The 20,378-nt window shown below is 32.3% G+C and overlaps 1 protein-coding gene across 4 annotated transcripts in view; it reads right to left on the reverse strand.

Annotated features, from left to right (window-relative positions):
- Positions 1-695: 695 nt before the first annotated feature.
- ARL13B (ADP ribosylation factor like GTPase 13B) overlaps positions 696-20,378 on the reverse strand; it is a 68,526-nt gene continuing 48,843 nt past the window's right edge. For 3 of the 4 annotated variants that reach the window (XM_046003346.1, XM_046003348.1, XM_046003350.1), the window contains 5 exons: positions 17,630-17,744; positions 14,258-14,483; positions 11,497-11,613; positions 10,448-10,516; positions 696-2,334 (listed from right to left, as the gene is read on the reverse strand). In XM_046003346.1, coding sequence (XP_045859302.1) covers positions 2,258-2,334; positions 10,448-10,516; positions 11,497-11,613; positions 14,258-14,483; positions 17,630-17,744 — 604 coding nt within the window. In that variant the 3' untranslated portion in view covers positions 696-2,257. The remainder of the gene's footprint in view (positions 2,335-10,447; positions 10,517-11,496; positions 11,614-14,257; positions 14,484-17,629; positions 17,745-20,378) is intronic. The other variant, XM_046003347.1, reaches the window with a different exon arrangement.

Consider the following 20,378-nt stretch of genomic DNA (forward strand, 5'->3'; position numbering starts at 1 on the left):
CAAAAAAAAAAAAAAAATGACAGTATTCCTTTCCATATATACGAAAACTTGTACAGAGAAAAAAGTTTTCATGTAAAATAAAGTCATTATTTTAATCTATCGACTTAAGATTTCTTCCAACAATCATATCTGAAAATTCCTTTTCTATTTTCTGACCAAAAAGAAATCACTTAAATTTATCAAATGAAAAGCAAAACTGCATACTGATATAAATTATTTTTATTGTGTGAAAATGTCATAATCCATGATGATTAAGAATAAAAATGCAACATATAACAAAATAGGCATTTACTTGTTAAAAGCAACCTGGATTTACAAAACTTCTTTTAAAATATCTTTAGAATGCTTTAGGAATACAAATTAATTTTTGAGAGATATATAAAGCATTTATTTCATTGTATCATATATTTCATTTCAAAAATCATTTTTATTTATTTTTAATAAATGAATTCAGTATTATTGCACACTACAGTAATCACTTACAGGAACAAAAAAAATTAAAACTTTTATTTACTCTCAAACTAGATGACAATTAAAAGGATGACAAAAGTATAAGTTTAGTGTTTAGAAAAATGAATAAATGTAAATGTTACAAACAGGAACCAAAAAGATATACAAATAAGTTTTACTCTAAAATCCAGTTCAAAATTTACATTCCTATGTTGCTTTTGTTTACATTTCAGCCACCTATCAAATTTAGGCTGTTACGAATTTTATATCTGAAGCAGAATGCTTTTTACTCAGTGTGCCTGGTGTCCTATGCACAAAACTTCAAAAGACTGCATTATGATGCTGACTAGAATAATAAGTGACCCAACTAATGAGAGTTCAAGGACTTAAAAAATGTGACTAAATGTGATGCTCCAAAGTAAAATAATCATATTAAACTGCTTTAGACATACTTAATCTTGTTACTGTTAGATACTAGTGTATGTTTGTTGTCAGTAAGTTAACCAAACTTACAGTTTTCACAAGGTGATAGGATTCATGTTGTTTATAACGTTTTCACCTTGATATAAATGTATTACTTTTAATTAAGTGCAAATTATGATCTAATACTCAAAATATATTTCTAAAAGTTTGCTTAAATAGGGAATCCTATAGATATCATTCTTCAGTGCAAGGGAAGTGCTATTATTTTAAATTGAGAAACAATTTTGGAATTCTTTCTTTATAAAAATAATTTTAAACCAACTTTTTTATTCTTATTGACTTAGTACTCAAGCATTTCCTAGTTATAAAACGAAGTGTTTGTACCCACAGTGTCTTTTTCAGTCTTGCCTTTTTTTTCAAGGCACAAAAGAATTACAATAAAAGAGTCACTGCAGCTTCTGACAGAATGAGGAAGTGACAACGAGCACCATGATCTGAAAAAGTCTATACCATAAAGAGGTGTTCATTGAAAATTTTAATAATATCTCACATAACATTTTTATTAATTTAAAAAGCATTTAGATCAAGAAAGTATTTCAAGTCTTTTTCATTTATTGCAATCATCACAAAAAAAAAAAAAAGCAAACAACAACAAAATGAACCCTGCTTGGATAGTATTTTCAGATAACATAATTTGGAAGAATAAAGATCTAAGAAACTAGTTTTAAAAGGTATTATTTTAAAATTAGGTAAAATTATGATGTACACTTCAAGAACAATACTATTATAAAACATACCTAAAACCATATAAATATGTCCTGTTTGTATAGTTCATGTTTGTCAAGTAAATCAACTCCATTTCCATTAAACAAAGCATCTATAGAAAAGTGCAGTCAATACCATAGTAATTAAAATTCTTATAAGTTTTAGAAAAATATAAAAAGTTAAAAACATAGGTTATAAATTCCCAAGATTCCCCTTCCATGCATATGTATTTTACAAAATATGTGTAAGACACAAAGACTATTAAACAAATAGTAAAGAAAGTGTGCAGAGTCCATTGGCTCTTTTTCTGAAAAGGTTCCTTCAGGAATATGCCCATGAGTGGGACTGTAAAATCCAGAGTCAACAATTACTCCTGCTAACTTGATTCAAATGCTCATCCCCTCTACTGATCATTTTGCTTCCTTTTTTTTTTTTTTTTTTTTAAAACCGTGAATAACATGGCTAATTGTCAGATCAGTCAGGTCTTCGGCTATTCGACTCCTTACTGAAATTGCTATGGTTATCTTGCCCTAGTCATGAATGTTTAGGGCTTTTCTTCTTTGAGAAAGAAGGTCCTCTAGTTGATCTTGCCTGTATTTAGTGCATCCATGTGACTTGGCTATGAAATCACATCATGAGCATCACTGTTAGGTCTCTGTCGCACAGCCAGTGGAGGCAGTGGCTTTCCATAGAAATCTACATAAAGAAGGGATACCAAAAAACAGTATGGTGAATCAGAATTTTTGATACAATTCATTATTTTCCAACCAACACCTTTAAAAAACTAAGGTGCTCTCACTTGATGGGCAGAATAATGGATAAGGAGAATAGACAAAAAAAATCAAGATCCAAGAAAACTTGAATAAATTAAAAACATAACCACTAGTACAAATTCCTAACTCTAGATTATAAATTAATTTCTATTTGATTTAATAAAAAGCTTTATCTAATATATATACATATATATTATTTTTAGGTCCAATTACATGTTCATATTAGTGTAAAACAAATAAATACTCAAAAATCTATGGAAGCTCTTGCCAAGGCCCTAATAAGTCAGTGTTTGTACCATCCATATTCTCATCCAATGGTTATTACTTGTAGGTATTTTGCAAAAACAATTAATTATCTTAGTTTTCTGGTAGGTAGTAATATTTTACAATGATGCTTCACTATAATTCAGTGATTTAAGGTGTATATGATACAAAGAAAGTCTTATTGTACATTTCTTAATAAGCTCCTGTCCCTTAATTACTATCAATTGGCTTAGAGTTAATAGCATATGCAAACTTTTAGTAAGTAATTATTTTCTAGCCTATTACCTTAAAATTATTCTAGAAGCATAGATTTTTAGGATCACTTGAAATAAATATATTGAAAATGTATTACAGTCCTGTTTCCAGTTTCAGATATATTGAGAGTTTGGCCAACTAGCCCTAAATGAGCACATGCCCTAGAAAACAGCCTGCAACGTCACAAGTGAATGTAAGTTCCTGATATAACTTACCCAAATGTCCTTTGTGATCAACAGTATTCCTCACCTGCCAGAGCCTTCTGTTAGATAAGACCCTGATGGAGCTTACAAAATCACATTTTGTTTTGTTTTGTTTTGTTTTGAATTCACCAATCTGGCGTTAGCATATGGCCCAGCTCCTGCAGCTCTCTCTGCCTGTACCCTGCCTTGATCTCCCCCATGGAAACCTCAAGGTATGACACATACTTCCTCCAGGATCTGTGAGTAATAAATTTCTCCTGTCTCAATTTCTCCTGTGGCCTTTTTGAACCAAGACTTACCATCTAACATCCAGGGCCCCTACTTAACAAATGTTAATTTAACAAAGTCATAACAGCATTTAAGGAGACTGGAAGTCACCACTCCATCCTAACAAGAAGTAATAAGCTGAACAGACTAAAAATCAACAAGTCATCTCATTTCCATAAGAGGGGAGGTCACAAGACAAACCATTGCCCCAATAATGGAGACAGACAGGCCAATATAGGGAGTTTCAGTTTACCAAAGCATATATTCATGAATGGAAACTGCCAAAGGAAGGAAAACTGCCCATCTAGGAAAACCTGAACTTTGATGAATTGCTGGAGGCTGAGCAGGAAGAAATCATAGAGTTAAAAACTCCAAGGAGACTAAGTCATATGAGGATTCCTGCGATATTGTGAAATTTGTCTCCAGGAACATGAACAAATTTCCACAATAAATATTGAAGAAAAATCCCCTCCCACTTCTGGCAGGTGAGGAAAAAAAGAAACCATTTTGAAATACCCCAGAACACTCTGTTTTGGGTCACAAGGCCTGCCCTCAGGGAAAACTAGCTAACTAGAGCCTAACCTACTGCAGTATCATCAAACCCTAACTGATCTGGGGAAGAAGACCACCATTTGAGCTGGCACTACCCATTTTGTCTACCTAATGGGGAAGAAAAAAACTGAAAAATTCTTGTGACATTCAGAGTCCAGAGGGACTGGCTCACTATAAAACTGAGATCTAATCATAGAAATATAGAACACTTTTCTTTCCATCACACATCACCACCATATTACTGAAAGCCAATTTCAGTAATTCAGTAACTTCAGGAAGTTTCTTTCACCTGATACACCATGTCAGACAAAAACAAAACAAAACAAAACAAAACAAAAACAGGGCATTCCAGAAAGGTCAAAAACCCCAAAATGTGAAGAGACAGATCAATCATCAGAACAAGACATGGCAGGAATATTGGAATTATCAGGCCAGGAATTTAAAATAACTATGATTAATAAGCTAAGGGCTTTGGTGGATAAAGTAGACAGCATGCAAGAACACATGGGAATGTAAGCAGAGAGATGGAAATCCAAAGAAAGAACAACAAAAAAAATGCTAGAGATAAAAAAAAAAAATCACTGTTACAGAAATGAAGAATGCCTTTGATGGGCTTATTAGTAGACGGGACACGACTGAGGCAAGCACCTCTGAGCTTGAGAATAGATCAATAAAATCCTCACGAACTGAAAAGCAAAGAGAATAAAGACTGGAGGAAAAAACAGAAAAGAATATCCAAGGACTGTGGGACAAGTACAAAAGTCATACCTTATTTTTAATGCAAATACCAGAAGAAGAAAGAGAAAAAAGAATAGAAGCAATATTTGAATTGATAATGACTAAGAATTTCCCCTAAATTAATGTCAGACACCAAGGCACAGATCAAGGTATCTAGAGAACAGTGGGCAGGATAAATGCATATCTGGGCATGTCATTTTCAATCTACAGAAAACCAAAGAAAAGGAAAAATCCTGAAAGAAGCTAAAGAGGGAAAAACACCTTTTCAACAGAGGCTCAGAGCTAAGAATTACATGCAGCTTTTCCTTAGACACCATGCAAGCAAGAAGAAAGTAAAGTGAAATAATTAAAGTGTTTAGAGAAAAAAAAAAAAAAAACACCAATCTAGAATTATATATCCTGCAAAATTGTCCTTCAAAAGTAAAGGAAAAATATACTTTTTCAGACAAACACAAACTGAGGGAATTTCTTGTGAGTAGACTTGCCTTGCAAGGAATGTTAAAAGAAGTTCTTCAGAGAGAAGGAAAATAATATAGGTCAGAAATTCAGATGTACATAAAGAAAGAAAAAGTATCAAAGAAGAAATAAGTAAAATGAAAACAACTTTTATTAATTGATCAAAAAGATAAAAGTTGGTTAAAAAATACTAACAGCAACAATATATTTTGATTATGTATATGTAAGTATATATCTTATCTTAGGTATATATACATATATTCACTTATACATGCTTATATATTAAGTTAAATGAATGACAGCAATGACACAAAGAACACAGAGAAAGGAATCAGGATTATTTGATTATTTTGGGTCCTTGCACTACCCATTAAATCTATAGTGTTGTTTGAAAGTGAACTTGGATTAATGTAAATGTATACTGCAAACTCTAGAGTAGCCACTAAAAAAAAGTAAAAAAAAGAAATTAGTTTAACTGATACACTAAGAAAGAAGAGAAACTGGAATCATCTAAAGTGCTCAATTAAACCCACAAAAGTCAGGGGCACCTTGGTGGCACAGTTGGTTAAGTGTCCTACTCTTGGTTTCAGCTCAGGTCATGATCTCAGGGTTGTGGGATGGAGCCCCAGGACAGGCTCAGCCATAATGAGGAGTCTGCCTGAGATTCTCTCTCTTCCTTTGCCCCTCTCCCCACCCAACACCCTCTCTTTTCACTCTCTAAAAAAAATAAATCTTTAAAAAAAAGGCCACAACGGGAGAAAAAGAATGGAAGACAAAAATAGGAACAAAGAATGAGGGCAACAAATAGAAAACAGTAATGGATATGCTAGATATTAATCCAACTATACCAATAATCATTTTGAAAGTCGATGGTACAACTGCAACAATTAAAAGATTTAGTTGTTGACTGTCAGAGCAGATCAAAAAATATGATCCAACAATAGGCTGTCTACAAGAAAATTACCTTAAATATAGAGAAGTATTAGGAGAAAATGGCTTTTCAAGCAACTATAAATTCCAAGCAACTAGTAAGCTGCAAGGATGCCCTCATAAGTCTTGATGTAACAGTGCAACAAAATGAATTAAAAGTATGGATTTCAAAGCTGGACATTCAAATCTTGATACTGCTACTTAGTAGCTGTGTGATCTTGGAGTATAAATTCCTCCTGCACAAAATGGGGATATCCCTGCCCATCTTTTAGGAGAATTAAAATGAATTAATGTATTTGAAGTGCTTAGCAATATACCAGGAACACAGAATATACAGTTAATATTATTGCTACATTGTTGTTATAACTTAAATTAAAACAATTTTGACAAATTTTAAGTATGACTTTTCTAATTTCTTAAAATCAAACTTAATGAGAATTTTAATACATAACAGAACTTAACCTAACCCAAGGTGAGGGCACCTGGGTGGCTCAGTGGGCTAAAGCCTCTGACTTTGGCTCAGATCATGATCTCAGGGTCCTCGGATCGAGCCCCGCATTGGGCTCTCTGCCCCGCAGGGAGTCTGCTTCCTCCTGCCTCTCTGCCTACTTGTGATCTCTGTCAAACTCAAGGTGAGTATACTTCCTAATATGTTATACTTTTAGAATTTAAAAGTATATTCCTAAAAAGAGAAATCACATACATACGGCAAGAATTATCTTTCTCCCTCCCAAGAAGTTATTTTATTTTTGAGGTAAGGATTCTGTATTATTTCTTTGCCAGAAAATAAAATCATTCTATACAAAGTATGTTTCTTTTGTCTTAACTGTAGGGGATATAAGTCAATGTTAGTACCCAACTGATGACATGCAAAATTTTATCTTCATTCACATTTTAAGATTAGAAATATTCTTTTGTTTAGTGCATTTGGTATTTCTAGCTAACAGAATCCTTGATCTATTTCTCATAATGTATAACACACAACATGTTAATGAAGTATGGGTTGAGAGTGTTTATATAGTAAACATATTCTCTTTTTAAGTCTCCTTTCTCCATGCATGTCTTACCTGTTACACTGAACAAGCATTACAGACAATAATTAGAAAAGTAAAATCAAACTGCTATCAAAACAAATGTCTATTAGCAAAGAAAAGGTATGAATCTGCTTTAAAAATTCTCAGTGTAACTATAAAAAATTGTTTTTCATCCCAGTAAATTTTAAGTGCTAAGCCATTTGCAGTTAACTTTTAATTAGTACTCTAGTTCATTATGTATCTGTTGTTTACTTGTCTTTCAACAAATGCCAAAAAATGTGTATAAAATTAGAGAAAAGAGGAGGATGCAATTATAAAATTGGCAGCTATCAGCATCTCCAATGAAGATCCCATGAAAAACTCTAAAAATAAATTTAAGGTTTTTTTATTAGAATTTTTAATTATACCTGCTTTCTTCCCCATTAATGAAAGCAGAGTTGATTGTACTTTTTTTTTTTTTTTTTAAATCCAGGTAAGATATACTTTGACTTAAAATTTATGGGAAGGAAACAAAAAAATATTTTAAAACTTGTGAAGTTATAGTGTTTTCTTCTCTGCTCTGGGAAGCTACATTTACTGATATATACTGAAAACTGACTAAAATATTAGGATATGGTGGTCTTAAACTTAACTAATTTATTACAACTCTTTCTCAGAAATTCTAATTTAAAAACAAACACAGAAAAGTGAGCACAAACAAAAAACAACCTTCTCAACCTATTTTTGACATTTTTCCACTTGCCCTTTAATATGTTCCCCCTGAATACTACCATTACTTCTTTTCTCCTCATTCTACAAAATTTCCTTCAGAAATAAGAAACTAACATCCCCTCCTGAATTCATTCAGTGAAGATTACAGAGAATTTATTAGGGGCAAAAAATTCCTATTGTGAGATGGCAACAAAAAAATAAAAATAAAAATCTGTAAACCCTGCACTCACCTGAGTCCCTTTTCTCCTAATCTCTTGAATCTTACTTGTATTGGCCAAGAGACGTTTCCAAATAGAAAAGCCTAAAGACACCTCCAAAGCAGGTTTCCTTCCTCAAGTATTTTCAATCTTAGAGACAGAACCAACCTTCAAGCTGCTTGAGTAAACAATCCTCTATTCCTCTTTCCCTCGGCCCATACATTCATTCATCAAATATTACTTACTATAATTGTTAAGATATTTCCTGCATACATTTTTTACTCTCCATTCCAATTTCCATTCCTCACTTTTCATTGTGACTACCAGAACAGCCTACTTAGATGGGATCCTTACCTCAAGTGTGGCCATCAGCAAGTCTGTACTTTTCCTGTGACAAAAATTATTTTCCTCAACAACACCTCCAGTAACATTACTTCCCTGCTCAAAAATGTATAGTGTCTCTCGGAAAATTATAACAAGTCCAGACATCTTAATGTATATATATGAGGTTCACAATCTGACTCTAAGCCATAATTCCAGTTTCAAAACTCTCTAACTTCAAATTTCCTCTTTCTTACTCACCCTACCTACGTGAATCTAAGCTCCAATCACAAGAAACATTATTTTTCAATAAGTAACCCTTTCCCAACCCTCTACCTTTGAATAGTCTGTTTCTTTGGCTTACTGACTTCTTCTTCTTCGAAGACCCAGTTTGACTAACTGTCCATGAAGTTTGTGCGTAGTACTCCAATTCCACACCACAGAACTTACTACTTATTGTCTAACTTAGAACTTATTACAAATTGTCACATATACTACAGTAAGCTCAAGTATTCTCTTTTCTATTAGACCAGGATCTAAAGAAATACAGAATTTATGTCTTACTCATCTTGGTATCACCAATATCTTAGGTGGTATCAAATACAAAAACGCTGCTTTTTGGATACCTAAAATTCAGTAAGAGAAAAAATTTCTGTCCTATGAGAAATTAGTATTGTTCTATATATTTTATACATATACATACATATGAATATTAGCTTACCTAATTTTTAATAACACAAGGAATATTTAAACTGATAATGTGTGCTAATACATACAATGTGAGTATCATTAAACATAAACTAACATATTACAGTCAATAAAAACATGATGTAAATTCAACCACAGATGTGACTTCATTATAATTTTGATACAGTCTAAGAACAAACTTTTCTGTATTTAGAAATGAAAAAAATCCTTTCATTTTCACTAATGATTATGAAAGATGTATTGCATTACAGACCTAAAGTATTCTGAAAAAGAGTATTTATGTACTTTTTGAATAAAAATATTTTATAAAGTTTGACATAATTTCAAGTTACATGATAATGCTTTTGTAAATGTTAAACTTCTGATTCTCTTTCCTGGTAAAAGGATCTCCTTAGGTATCCAAGCTCTAGAGGTAGGTAAACAGAGCCATCAAAAAGGGAACCGGGTATTCTTGATGGAGAACTTTATTGAGCTACAATACACATAATTACCTTTTTGCATTCTAGAAACATTTTATTGAAAGAGCCTGAGCTGGGGCACCTGGGTGGCTCAGTGGTTAAAGCCTCTGCCTATGGCTCAGGTCATGATCTCAGGGTCCTGGGATTGAGCCCCACATTGGGCTCTCTGCTGAGCAGGGAGCCTGCTTCCTCCTCTCTCTGCCTGCCTCTCTGACTACTTGTGATCACTGTCTGTCAAATAAATAAATAAAATCTTAAAAAAAAAAAAAAAAAAAAACCTAAGCTTATGGTTTGAAATCAGAACTTCAGTCTGCTGTATCAGGCAGTTCTCCATACCCAACTGTCCCTTCTCTAGTTTTCCAGTTATGGAATTCTAACACCACATATTCACGAGATTATACCTTACCTTAATTTAATCCAAAGAAAACTGTTTTCTTGAGTCTATAAGCCTTTAGTAACTTTCAATTTACGTGAACTTTATTTGGTTTGTTGGTTTAGTCTCTGATTTTACAAATTGTGTTGATCTTTACTTGACTTTAATATTCAGCAGCTGGGTCTTATTAGAAACAGAAAGAACCACTAATGTGGCATTATCACAGAGTATACTGAGCACATATAGGACAATGTTGTTTTTAACGCTGTGTATAATTGTATGTCTCATATTTAATTTAAATTTCTTTGTAACTGTTCACTTTTCATAATATATAGTAGATAAACATGAACTATGATTATTTTTACATCTGTATTCCAAGATAAACAAATTATATGGAGGCAAAAGACACTAAAGAATAAAAAAATTAAATAAAATGAAAAAAGTGAAGTATAATGAAAAAGGATGGTTGTGAACTTGAAAGCCTTCCAAAAATAAAAACTCATTGAAGTAATGAGGTAAAGAAAAGTGGATGTAATACGTATACTTGAAAACTGATCCTTTTGCATTACCATTATGACGTGTTTCACCAAGAAGCTCAAGTTTTGGAAGTCTAGTGACTTTGGGGGTTCCCCAGCCAACTAAAGAAAAAGAAAAAGATTTTAAAACACTGTTAAACAATGTCTCTTTAGGTCTGTTGAGAGGATCCCTTCCTTGACAGGAATGTATATAACATTCGATGTCAAGTCATATATGTATATTGAATGACACAGTATGGAATAACCACAAAGTTATTTGAAATAGTTTTTATTTAGAAGTGTAATTATAGGCTGATAACATCTGCTCTAAGTTTTTATTTATCTTTAGTCAAAAATATAAGCATCTTCACCACCATCAAAAATTACTGCAGGCTACTATTCCAACCTCTAGCAAAAGCTAAAACAAATGTTTACTAATAAATGAAATACTAGAAATGAGTCTTAAAATAATTCCCAGAGGAAAATGTTACCACCTAAAGCCTTCTAACAGGGTTAAAAGGACACTATAAACATACACATTTAGATATTTATTGAGCACCTATGGTATGTGAGGTACTGTGCCCAGTACTGAGAAATTTCTCACAATCACCATGAAGTTAGCACATACCAGTGTTTGACATGCAATATTCCTTTTAATCCTTACGACAATTTAGAAGGTCAGTATGTATGTTGGAAATATATTGGAAAAATTCACACACCTTGCTTTCAAATGATAACTTTCAGCATGAAAGATTTAACTTTTTAAAAACTTCCATTAGCCATCCATTCATTAAATTTAAATTCCTTTTAGCAATCTGGTACTGATATTTCAAGTAGGACTTGAATCCATTCTAGGAAGTGGTTGGGTAAAGTGTTCTTATTAATTTTACATACTATTTTTTACTTTTAGAAAACACTTTTTTCTGATTAAAAAAAGGAAACATATACTTACAATAAATTTTGAACGAAGTGACATAGAAAACTTCCTTTTTCATAAATTCACAAAATAGTAAACATATTGAATAAAATCACAAAATTTCTTTATTTTTCCTTACTGTTTAAAGCAGTATTCCTAAATTTAGTATCAATATCAATTTACTCACCAGGAGGAGGAGGTGGGGGTGGTGTTGGACTCTTAGGAGCAGAGTCATCTGTATTAACAGGTTCTACACGATGACTCCTTTTTATTCTTAGTTTCTTAGTTTTCTTTTTACTGTTATCTAAAAGAATACAAACATGGAACTATATGCCTCTGAGAAAACATAAACTTCTATAAGAAAAAGAATGGACCTAGAATTTCTATTCATATTATCATTACTAGAAAACTACATCTTCAACTTTGGGACTTATTACTAGTAATGAAATGTAAATCTGCCTTTACTAAGAGTAAATTTTTTAAATGATTACTTATTGAATAATTAATGAATATGATGCAAACAGCAAAAAGCCTGTATTTAAGTTTTATAAGAAGTTATTAGAATACAAAAAAAAGTTCACTGTTCCAAAAATATCTTAGATTTTTTCCAAATGTCATACCAAGAAAATATAATTGTCTAATTGCAAGGATGTTCATGAAACTCAGAATAGCCCAGAGAAAGAAGAGAGATGTTCATTTCTCTCAGTAGAATATATGGAATGGATTCCAGGTATAAACAGTCTAAAAATAATTCTTTGAAATGTGAAAAAAGACCCCAATCAAATTTAAATATGTTACCCATTGAAATAACCCCAGAGAAGTGCAAAATCACATTATTAGAAACTGCAGAATTGAATCTGTGTTCTTTCTAAAAAATAACTACAGATTCTCACATAAGTACTTACAATTTAAGGACATTTATATCATTAACATGGAAACTTTAACAATGAAAACTGGTAAGGCATAATAATTAAACAACCAAACACTAAAATTATTGAAATATTTTAATTGACAATCCCAGCTGCTTAATTTACATATATGTAATACATTTAGTAAAATGTGAATTATCTGTTATATGAGCAATAGCCAACATCTATGAAATCTACAAAGCAGTGAGAAATATAAACATGTTTAGAAACACATTATTTTTCTAAATAAATTACTTGTAATTTATAATTAATAAATTTATAATTAATTCATAACTAATTATAATTATATAATTTATAATTTATATGTAATTTAAATGTTAATGTAAATTTAAATGCAATTTAATTAATTATTAATCATAATTAATACAATTATAATATAATTAATTATAATTATATAATTTTTGAATATATGTAATTTAAATGTTAATGTAAATTTAAATGTAATGTAAATTTAAATGCAATTTATAATTAATAAATTTATAATAAATAAATAAATAAATAAATGTCTCATTTGAGACATTTTACTCCAAAGAAAAACAAAGACATCATTTTACAATTAAACCCTAAGCTTAGCAGCTGAGAAAAAGGAAAGAGTTCAGAACCATGCAGTATTTCAAGATGGGAATAGTTCAGGGTCATGAAGAGCACAGGATAACGGGCAGATGGTATGAAGCAGGCTCTCAGCCCAGCCACAGATGAGATGTATGATCTTAACCAAGTAACTCAATCTCTCCAAGTCCCTGATTTCCTATTCAAAATAATGGGAATAATATACCATAGGACTGTTATGTTAAATAACATAATCCTGCATTAAATAATAAATCTGAAGCTATATTCTATAGCATAAGATATATTACTACTGTAGTTATATGATTGACTATCTTAAATCTTCCTATGCTGTACTTTCAAGTAATCTGCCAAATCTTCTGCTGTTTAGCAAAGAGTATTAGTGTTCAAAAGTTCTTTCAATATATTGAGAGGCCACTTTAAATCTACTTTCTGTTTAACTCTGTTAACAGAACTACATGGGTAAGAATATGGCTGTCCTACCTTCCCAATTTATAAAAGGTATAACTTTCAAATCTGATTTTTTATACAGCAAAATATCCATTAGCTAATCTGAACCTCAAGGATTATGATGTTATTTTCATAACCTTCCTGATATTGTACAAAAATTCTTATATATAATGAAACTATACTGCTAACTAGAAGTCATAAGGAAGTAATGATCATTGGGTCATGTGTCAGACTTTGCCCTAGGCAAACACGGTAGGGTTATTTTTATTTTAAGTAACCTTAAAATAGGGTTATTTTTATTTTAAGTAACCTTAAAACCCTGTGGAAAAAAAAAATGATGCTAAATCTCCCTTTTAGAGATTAGGAAACTAAGATTAAAAACAATACAGTATATGTAATATAACAAATACCTTGATTCTATCTCAAGTGGTCTGATTCTCTCTATGATACCAAAGACAGGAATTCCTGTTAAATCACATAGCCACTTAGAGAAAGAAAAGCAATTATGAATTGAAGATTTTGTATATTAAAATAAGAGGAAAATGGCTACTGACTTTAAAAATGTTTGAGTATGTCTGCATTCTGCAGAAATAACAAGTCAATAAAAGAAATGATGCTGACTGTAGTCTTATGAAGTTTAAAATAAAACTCAAAAAAACCCCATCAAAGCATCTTCAAGGTTAAACACATTCCAAGGACTCCTGGAACCATGCTATATTCCAAGTTCATGAAATAAAACTGGAAACAGAATTTTCTTTGAAATTCATTTAAATTACAAAGGACTACATTTTAAGGCATTATGAATAAAAACAAAAGTTAGCAAATTCACTAACAAGAAACTCAAAACCATGGGAAAACCATGACAAATACTGCAACTAGAGACAAAAAATATAATAGTACATTTTCTGTGAAAATAATCATGACAAATGAGACATATCCTGGTAAGTCTTATGTGTGTGTGTATGTATAAATACATATATTTTTAATAACTAGATTTATCACCTGATTCTGATGACCGCTGGTCTGTCTCATCTTCATTCTCCAACTGCTGTGTTAATGCCTCCTTATAATTTTCTACTATTCCAAGCTCATTGTTTTTTTGGCTACTGTCACTGATCTGGCTCTGTGTCTCTATTTGCTCATGCTCCACTTTATGATTCAGGGGGCCGCCATCACTGTCTTTCTCCATATTTTGTCTCTTTTTTTCTTTTTCAAGTTTTCTTTCATTCTAACAAAAATGAAATATATCATTTTTAATATTATAGTTATCTAAGATAGTCTTAAGGAAGAAATCTCATAATCCAAAAGCATTCTGTAACTTCAGGGTACTGTGATACTTCTATTAAAAAATTATTTGTTGAATATATCACTAAAGCATACTAACTGGTAATCGGTAAAATTTCAGAAAACACAGATAGTATAAAGAAAGAAAACAAAGAAACAAATATTACCAGTAATTCCACAATTGAGAAATTATCTCTGTTTGGTGCACAATCACTAAGAGGTGTTTTTCTTTTCCTACCCACACACGTACAGACATATACCACCCACAAACATACATAAATGTGACTGAATGTCTCTCTTTATATACATATTTATGCATTTGTTTTTTAAACAAAAAAGACTTGAAATTTTTACTTAAGAATATATATTTCTTTCCTTGTCAATGAATACATGAAGTGCTTAGAATAGTACCTGACCCACAATAAAGTGTTAGCTGTATGTGTTATATAATGCTATATGCATTAGCTATTACTATTTTCATCAATTATATTACCATTTTGAATGGTTATAGCATAATTTAATTTACCAACTCCTAATGAACAAATTATTTTCAATTTTTCATTCAAAGAAATACAATTATTGAATTGGTTTTTTTAGAATAAATTCCTAACACTGGAACTATTGGATCAATAAGTATTGGGTAACACACTGCCCTTCAGAAAAGTTAAAGTCAATTTACACTCCAGGCAGTGTTAGGAGAGACATTTCCCCATATCTTCTCCAATGCCTATATATTATCATCGGTCTTTTACATGTCCGCCAAACTAATATATATATATTTTTACCGCACTGTTAGTTTAATTCAATTTAATTATTTTTTACTGCTAGTGAAGATGAACTATTAAGTAACTTTATTGTCATTTTTATTTTTTTCTGTAGGGAACTATCCATGGTAACTCAAAACCTTTTTTTCTATTAGATTCTCATTATTTTCATAGGAATTTTTAAAGGTTCTTTTTTTGTCTTATGTGTCTCAAAAATTTCTCATTAAGGTTTGTCCTTTGCCTTTAACTCATAGAACAGATGTTTAAAAATTGATATAATAAGACTGCTCTGTTTTTCATTTCATGATTTGTGGCTTGACTGTCAACCATGAGAGACTGTAGACTCCGAGAAACAAACTGAGGGTTTTAGAGAGGAGGGGAATGGGCAGGATGGGTGAGCTTGGTGGTGGGTATTTAGGAGGGCATGTACTGCATGGAGCACTGGGGGTTATACGTAAACAATGAATCTTGGAACACTACATCAAAAATTAATGATGTACCGTATGGTGACTAACATAACACACACACAAAAAGTTCTCCTCCAACTATATACAAATGTTCAACTATATTATACGCTAGTACTTTAATTCTTTTTTTTTACACACTTAATTAAGTCTTCTAGAGTTGAATTTGGTTCACACTGCATTAACTTTTTTCCAAATAAGTTCATTATTCTAACTCCCTTTTTTCTCAGATTTGAAATGTCACCTTTATCTTATACTAAGTGCTCATGCATAACTGGGTTTGATTGGTCTGTCTGTTTTGGAAACAATACCTCACAATTTTTATCATCTGTGGTAAAAATCAAAGGAATATAAAGTTTCTCTAAAATGCAAACATTTTTAAAGGAGAAGTTTTATGGAAAGAAAAGAAAATTTGCTAAGTAAAAAGAAGACTTTAGGTAATTTGTTTTCATTTATTTCATTTCTTTACTGCTCATATTCTTAAAATTAACACAGTTTAAAAGCTTAATAACTGTTTGTACTTTCTGCACAAATTAGGTTCAGGGACTTTGAATTTAAGATATACTATGCTTTACACCATTACTGTTCACATTTTCATATCATCAAATATACAATGTTGGTAGAAGCACTAAGGCCATCTAAGTAATTTATAACCATGATACTATAAAATAATCAGTCATCATGTACAAGGTGAGCTTTATTACAAATGTAGAGAAAAATGCATGTTTCAAAGTGAAAAGTCAATCTTAATTTTCTTCCTCTATCAGTATTTTTTAAAGAACATACAACAAAACTTGGCAACCATAGGATTTAACAGGATAGAGATAAATCAATAGCTCAAGTTACTAAGACACCTTTAATTTACTTAGAAAAGCATATACTTAAGGTAAACACAGTGGGGTTAATAGAAAGATTAAATACAATTAACCTTCTGTTATCTAAGCAACTTTTAAGACAAACTATCTCATACTACCAATTATTCTGCAAAATAAAGCAATACCAAAACCATCCAATCGTCTTCTTACCTGTGGAGCTGCCTCCCTCCTCAGCAGCAGCCCCAAGGAAGAAACAATCATCCACCTTTCCAGATGAGCACCTGTGTGGAAGGAGGCAGTGACAGGGGAAGAGGAATGGAGAATATACAGGTGGGACCACCAAGCCAGCTGCCACATTAAGCTCTAAGTGAATGGAGATTTAGGAAGCTCCGTCTCTAAGAAGGCATGGCTGCTGAGGGTAATTAAAGCAAGGGCCAATGTGAACTCTGGACACCAGCAGAAAATGAAAACGAAGATAGAGATATATAGACACACACACACACACACACACACACACACACACAGTCCCTTAACTTCTTCCTGATTAAAGTCTAAAAATTAATTTTGGTAATACTTCTGACAATTAAAATTAAAATAAATGATACTTGTATATGGAAGAACTTAACTATAGTTTCAAACATTCTGAAGTATCCTGGGAAAATAATTAGGAAATCATTTACATACTCTAAAATGCATCATAAGCATTTAAACAGTACTTTAAAGGGATAGTAACAGTAACACAGGGAGAAAGACAATGTAAATAAGAATAAATATATTACTATCATATGAAATAAGTGACAAAAAAAGATTTATCAGGACAGTAACAATGACAGTGTTTACATTCAATCTTCATTTTCATTCTCAGTTAATTCAAAAGTCAGCTTTCCTTTCTATATTAGATCAAAAAGTAAAGTTTAAGAAGAAGAAAAATTAATCCATTTAATTTCTTTTAGAAATTATCTCTGGTAAAACACTTCTCCCACCTCCTTTCTCAACTTCCAACTTCATAACTTAAGTTATAAAAATTACATTTGCCACCATCCATACCTCAAGGATGACAGATGCTATTGGCTGGAAAGGATTAACAATAATTGGTTCAGGGTCCAACTCAGCTAGGCTGCTGGTTCCATTTAGTTCCGCCTGTTCTCGCTCTCTTTGTTCTCTATTGTTTGAGAGAAAAATTTGTAATTCCTTATGAGAAAATGCTGAACCATGCTTAAGAACACTTGCAATAGGTTTAAGGCTATTAAATTGAGTAAGTTAAACATCTGGGGATGGTTTTGAATTATTGAGAGACTTTCTGAAATCCTAACGCAGATAACAGACCTCTTAGCCCCATGTAAAGATTATCATTTGAACTTTTTATTTGAAGTATAGTTGACACACAGTATTACATTAGTTTCAGAAGTACAACATAGTGATTTGACAAGTCTATACATTATGCTATGCTCACAAGTGTAGCTACTGTCACCATACACTATTACAATATTCTCTGCTATACTTTTCATCCTATGACTTACTCATTCCATAAATGGAAGCCTATACCTCCCACTTCCCTTCACCAATTCTGCCTATCCACCTCTCCTTCTCCCTACAACCATCAGTTTGTTCTCTGTGCTTATGGGTGTGTTTCTGCTTTGTTTTTTGTTTGTTTTTAAACTACACATGCAAGTGAAATCATGGTATTTGTCTTTTTCTGTCTGACTTATTTCACTTAGCATAATACCCTCTAGGTCCATTCATGCTGTTGCAAATGCAAGATCTCATTATGTTTTATGGCTGAGTAATAGTCCATAATTGATCCTTTGAATTAAAACAAAAAAGAAACACTGACAAAAATAACATTCCCTTTGACTGACTTCTTAATATCAGTCTATATATTCTATATAATCGATTCCTCAACTACCCTCCCAAACAAACACCAGCCTCTTCATTGATGTTAACGAATAAATAAGTTCTCTAGTTAACACCCTTCTTCAGGGCTGTGTCAAGCTACATGTCACAAATGAGCTGGGTAACAATCATTGCTGTGTAAAAGTAGAGAAACTATAAAACTAATTTACCCAATATCACTCAGATTAAAGAAGTATTTCCAGATTAGTTACTACTGAAACACTTACTATCACCGTTATTTATAGTTAACATTGCCCCAGGCATGAAGAATAACTTACTTTTTAAAACAAGTAGCTGAAGACAGAAAAATAAGTACTGTAGATCTGCAACTACACTGTAAGTACGGTAATGTGAATGCTCAATACTATGACATTTATTAATTATGTTCTATTATGGAAAGATACATTCATCCATTCTGAACAAAGGAAGCCAAGAGTTAGATTTATTACCTCTGTGACCCTGGACTTCACCTGGATCTTTAAGCCTCAGCTTCCCTATAAATGTGGATAAAAACATCTACCTCACAGTGTTGTGTAGACAAAGCACTCTGTATGTAAAAGCACTCTGTAAATGAACATACCTACAAGACAGTAATTGCTCTTAATGTTGTTCATTTATTCCTACGTAATTTTAGGTAGTCTAGTACTGACATACTATTTTCAGATATCAACAACAGCATGTTTTACTGTTTTTCAAAAATATCTGAACCTATTCCATTGGATTTAATTAAATAAAAAGGGTTTTTCTGTGTTTTTTTAATAACTCTCTTCTTAATACCAACTTACTTTTAATTACAGAGTCTCTTTGCTCAGTAAGACAGGGCTCAGACCACAAGGTACATGGCTAGGAGAAAGGAGGAATGGGTAACAGAGAAGCCTGCCATAACATGATCTAGAATATCTTTATGGAACAGGTAAAAACTAAAAAAAAAAAAAAAAGACTAACATTAGACTTCATTTATCTCTTTTTTTTTGGGTTCTTTTTGTTTGCATTCTTAATGGAGGAAAAGCAAAAAAGTCTTCAGAAAATAAAAGGTATACCTCCTTGAATGACTTGTACTGAGCTTTGTATCATGAAAATATGATACACTAGGATAGAGAAAACCAAAGATTCTAACATTTACTAAAACCTCCCACTAGTATCAAGAAAAACCTACATCAGTGATCTGCTCATATTACTGAGCACATGGGGATGGAGAGTTATCTCTAGAAATATGTAAGTCCTTTCTCTGAATTAAATGAAAGACACCAGTAATCAGAGAATTTCTCCGCAGTCTAAGGAAGCATCTCACAAAGGCATCACCAAGGGTAATTAGTGGGTTCTTGCCTACCAAACTGCAACTATGTTGAAAGCATATGGGAGGCCAAAATTAGATAGATGGAAGACAACTTTGTATCTTACAGGAACTCATTCAAAAATCTTTTCATTTTAGGGGCTCCAGTTAAGTCGGTTAAGTATCTGACGCTTGACTTCAGCTCAGGTCATGATCTTACGGTTGAGAAACAGCTCCACATCCCATTGGACTCGATGCTGAGCACAGAACCTCCTTAAGATTCTCTCTCTTCCTCATTCTCTGACCTTCCCCCGCCCTCATGCATATGCATGCATGTGTGCACACACTTATGCTGTGCTCTCCCTCTCTCTTTTAAAAAAAAAGAAAAAAGGGCGCCTGCGTGGCTCAGTGGGTTAAGCCGCTGCCTTCGGCTTAGGTCATGATCTCGGGGTCCTGGGATCGAGTCCCGCATCGGGCTCTCTGCTCAGCAGGGAGCCTGCTTCCTTCTCTCTCTCTCTGCCTGCCTATCTACTTGTGATCTCTCTCTGTCAAATAAATAAATAAAATCTTTAAAAAAAAAAAGACATCTTTTCATTTTGGGGTACCTGCGCAGCTCAACTGGTTAAGTTT

This window comes from Meles meles, chromosome 4, assembly GCF_922984935.1.
Source record: "Meles meles chromosome 4, mMelMel3.1 paternal haplotype, whole genome shotgun sequence".
Lineage (NCBI taxonomy): Eukaryota > Metazoa > Chordata > Mammalia > Carnivora > Mustelidae > Meles > Meles meles.